Genomic DNA, 4780 nt, shown 5'->3' with positions numbered 1-4780 from the left:
TAACATCCAATAAAAATCATACTGCTGCAACCTGCAGGCTGTTCGGTTTATGCTGCACTGATCATGGAAATGATCTGTTCTAATTATCCAGATTAAACTGCATTGCAGCGCTCTCATTTAAACCATAACAAATAAAGGCGGGTGGTGTCGTTGCTGCTGTTGGCTGCACAGTGAAGATCCCCCGACACGGCGGCGGGGCTGCACCGATCCGGCTGACTGCCGCTGATCGCTTCCCGGGACAGTGACGCATTCAACACACGTGCAAATGTTTGCACCGCTCGCAAGCACCGAGGCCGGCGGCAATGCGACACTCACCCCGTTACATCAGCCCGAGCAGGACACTTCACTGAGGGGGGGATGTTCACTGAGGAGTCTGCATGTACGCAACCTGTCTTCAAACGGGAATGTGCGCAAGACACACACACACACACACACACACACACACACACACACACACACACACACACAGACAGATGCTGCGGTCTATGCGCGCGGCCAAATGCTGTATCAGCGATTTTCAGTGACAAACAGACGCGCAGTATCATCATCCTGCAACGCACAGGCAATGAATGGGGAGTAAAGCATCCACACCCAGTCAACGTTTTTCTTACCCTCAGTTATTGCTCCCAGAAGGCTTTCATTCTCGTCATCCCGCGCAGAGAAGAACTTGAGCATTTTATCCTGTTACATGTGAGAGCCGAGGATCCGAGCAGCAGTGCCTTGCTCACAAGCGGAGGATGGGATGATTTCGCCTCTCTACCCCCCTCTCTGTGATCTCCCTCCTCCCCTGTGTCTCTCTGCAGCTCTTTGAAGAAACTCAAGAGGTGTGCAGAAATGTCCCTCCCCAGTTTGCCGTCTACACAGCCCGCAGGACAGCACACAGGCCAAGACAACAGATGCCAGATATGAAAAGCCTGGCTGCATGCACAAGCTGTCATACTGCATCAAATATCAATCAGCAGCCCGCAACATTTCCATGCAAAGCTGAAAATCAATATATGTCAATGACCACAGCACCATCTAAAAAATGTTAATCACCTTTATTTCATTTCATAAACAAAAAGTCTTAAGACTAGCTTCAATGACCACTTAATCCTGACCATGACTGACAATGTGGTGAAGGGATTTAACCGTTTACCAGAAGGGGGTATTTCTCTTTTTTTTTTTAATAAGTGCACAAGCCAGTCTGACTCGGACATCCGTTGGCCATCGTAAAATAGAAAAGTCTCTGGTTTTGGGGGATAGTGTCTGATATGTCTGAATGACTAGACTTAAATTCATTGCAGTCCAGCCCGAGTGCACATAAACTTCATGTGCGTCAGTTCGCCTCGTTCTTTGACGCTTCATCGAAGTTCTCCACCAGATCTACAAAACAACACATGAATTATTACACTGTTAGAAAGTGTTTTGCACAATGTTTTTACTCTACTGCTCTCCAAATGCACTCAGTTGAATCATTTTTCTCAAGAATCCCAGCAGACAATACACCACTTCTACAAAGATGATTGTCTTTATTTGATAATATAATAGACTTAGCATTATGAGGATATGTTTAAATATGGGTGTAGACACAAAAACCCTACCTGGAACATCATCATCCTCTTCCTCAATGTCCTCTGCCTTTGGAGCCTTGCTGTCAAGAGCTGAGATGAAATGTAAAAAAAAAAATTCTTTCAGTGTGGTGTCAGAGATGTTTTTCCTCAACAGGAAGTGACTAATCTTGACTAAAAGGCAAAATACAAACTACTAATCAACATGCCTTGCCTTTTATCCTTTTGTTACAATCAAGCTTAGCTGGTGTTTAGGATAATGCTGAATGCAAAATTGATATCTAAGTAGTGAAATTTGTAGTCTTCCATCAGTTAATTTTGACATGTTTGTAAGAACTCCTGTCATTCCTCTTTTCAGTGTAAGAGGTCGGAGATCTTAGAGGTCTATGAACACCCACCTTGCCGAGGGAACTGTTCTGCCAGTTTGCGCAGGCTGCTGAGGCTGTCTGCTCCCAGCTGACTGAGGATGCCGGGAAGCATCTCTGTCAGCTGCTTGGTCTCAGCGTGGCCCGTGATGGCGAAGGTGTTGGCGGACAGAGAGGCCTGAACTTTGGGGTTGTTGAAGTGGATCACAGTCCCGTCATCTTTGATCATGTTCACCTGAGGAGAGAAAAACCGCCCAGTTTTTACAGGTATGGCTGATGCTCTGCTGTTGTAGTGATCTGAGAAGTTACTCTGTGCTGGGCAAATGTATGCAGAATCAGGCAAGTGTGGAAAAATCTGAAAGCAGCCTGGTTTACAAAGCCACACAAGAATGCACCACATTGATATAAAGGTAAGATAGCATTCAGGGTTCATACAGTAGATCCATACCAATTTACCTCCTCAATTCCAGCAATATTGTTGACAGCCAACTTTTTAAGTGAACTCTGAAGCTTTTTGTCATCAGCTGTTGCAGTTCTGTGTACAACCTTCTTCTTCCTGCGTGCAGATCCCTAAAGCAAAAGTAGACGTACTGCATCAGACTTTTAAATGACAGCATCTTGAAGCTTGCTATGACTTACATGAGTGACAGCAGAGAGAAAAATCAAGGGGCCACAAAGCCTTTGTTGTTTTATTACAATATTTCATGCAAGGCTCTCAATTCAACGCAAATATAAACCAAACAATTCACAAAGTGATTCTGTTTGAAATCTGTTGGAATTCAGAGGTGCATAACTGGACAAATTTTTTAAGGCGGAGGTAGACATGTAGACACAGACATCTACATTTATAGCAAATTCAACACGTTCATATCAAATTCGAAAAATGAATTTAGGTAAATGCTATAAACAAACTGTAAAATGTGTAAATAAAAACGAGTTCAACATACAATGGCACGATGTATTGTAGGGTTTTGGTTTAGCACAGTTTATTTGACAAACTGAATAATGAGAGCATAAAACCACACAGACACACACCTACCATCTCACCTAAAATGACACCTTCCCAATCAAAACAATAAACCAAATCCTGGCTGTCAACATACCTTTCCTCCTATCCGGACCTGGGCTTGAAGTTTTGCCAGTTTTTCTTGATTCATGTTTTCACCTACGACATGAGAAAATTAAAGATGATGTTGAAAACAAATACATGTTGTGTGTAACGGCCATCACTCTGATGAATATTTAAATCAGTCTGTCAATGACCGTGTAACCCCTGTAACTTATTATTTTACAGTTTTTAATGCACCAAATTTATATTAGGACAATATTATCTCACACTGACAATATAAATCCGACACGCTGCATATGTACAGAATATAGACATGAAAACACGCACATCCTATGTGTCACAATACTTAAGTCCAGCTACAATGTTTGAGGGATTTTAAATGTTTTGCAGTATTCAGAGTATTACAATAACATATATTTATACATATTTCAAATGCATATTATGTCCCCAAAAATATACTTTGTCAACATTAGTTTTATCTAATAACATAAACATAAAGTTACAGTCAGTTCATATTATTGTAATCATGTTTTGAGCAGCATTATGCATTTAGTGGATGGAGAGGAAACTGATTTTATTATTCTAGTAGGCTTCCAAAAAATAAATGTTTATTAGCAATATTAATAATTTGTATAATATTTAAAAAATTCTATTCTTGGTGTTTGTGTATTGATAAAATATTGCTATGCAAGACATTGCAGTACTATGCTATGTATCTATATTTACCCTCACCCCTCATAATCATCAATTCCATGTATATCCATTCAGTATTTATTTATTTGTAGTTTTTCAGTTGTTTACAAGTTACAGAACACCTGATTTGTACAGGTACATTTAATTTTTATTTTTTTAATTTTTGGTCAATGCTGCTTTTTATACAAATTTATATTATTTATATACACACACTTATTTTTCTCCACATTCTTGTTTACTTAGTAATCCTGTCTATTCTTTACCTTTACTTGTCCAGCTTTGTTGTCCTTGTTTTAGCCGTTATGTCTTTTTCTGCGTGAAGACACGAGAGCAATAAAAAGTGCACGAGAGTTAAAATACTTGTTGGTGTAAGTTACACATGATTCTGATTTTAATAAGCTGATCACTTAGCATGCAGCAATATGAGCTGCAATGAGCTAATCACTCTTTAAAACATACTGTAAAACACATTAGATATGTTTTATCACCGAGACAAACCAAATAAAAAGGAAATTAAGCGACATTAAAATTACACCACGATGATGCAATAATAACTGGCTTCAACTTGTCAGCCTGCTGTGTGTGTTCCTGGTTAGCAGCTGCAGAGATGAAAACACAACACCGGGCCTTCACACTCAACACGCCGCCTGTCACGGCTCGGCTCGGCCCCACAGCTCCGCTCCGACCACACACCGACACCCGCACCCCAAACACACACCGCACCGCACACACAGGTCAACATGTATCTGCCCAAACCTGGTCAAATATCCGCACAGGCATGCGGTGGCGAAAGATGGAGGTTATGAGGAAGAGATTACGTCACGCACCATACGGGGTTTTCTTCTTCTACGTTTCCGATCAGCTGGAGGGGTTTGAGCTTCGTGCTGCCGCTTACAGGACAGTTTGTAGACTACAACAACACATACTTAATATGAGCTCCACTGAAGACTTTAAACGTGTCTGTAGTATATTTCTGCAATTCTACAATTTCATTTAGAAGACGCTTTTATCCAAAGCGACGTACAACACAAGCAAGAATTTAGACTATATTAATAAATAAATAAGTACAAAAACGTGCAGGATGAAGATGAAGGAAATAAGCA

General features: G+C 40.8%; 1 protein-coding gene across 1 annotated transcript; it reads right to left on the bottom strand.

The window, feature by feature from the left end:
• Positions 1 to 1025: 1025 nt before the first annotated feature.
• LOC121938942 (transcription factor BTF3 homolog 4) lies at positions 1026 to 4013 on the bottom strand. The gene is made up of 6 exons (XM_042482092.1): positions 3941 to 4013; positions 3019 to 3080; positions 2372 to 2485; positions 1949 to 2150; positions 1584 to 1643; positions 1026 to 1365 (listed from the first exon to the last, which is right to left on the bottom strand). The coding sequence occupies exons 2-6, from the start codon at positions 3070 to 3072 to the stop codon at positions 1319 to 1321; spliced, it is 477 nt and encodes a 158-aa protein (XP_042338026.1). The 5' UTR covers positions 3073 to 3080; positions 3941 to 4013; the 3' UTR covers positions 1026 to 1318.
• Positions 4014 to 4780: the final 767 nt, after the last annotated feature.

This window comes from Plectropomus leopardus, unplaced genomic scaffold (assembly GCF_008729295.1).
Source record: "Plectropomus leopardus isolate mb unplaced genomic scaffold, YSFRI_Pleo_2.0 unplaced_scaffold3820, whole genome shotgun sequence".
In the NCBI taxonomy this organism is placed as follows: domain Eukaryota; kingdom Metazoa; phylum Chordata; class Actinopteri; order Perciformes; family Serranidae; genus Plectropomus; species Plectropomus leopardus.
The sequence above is the reverse complement of the archived record's forward strand: the minus strand, read 5'-3'. Positions and strand labels throughout refer to the sequence as shown.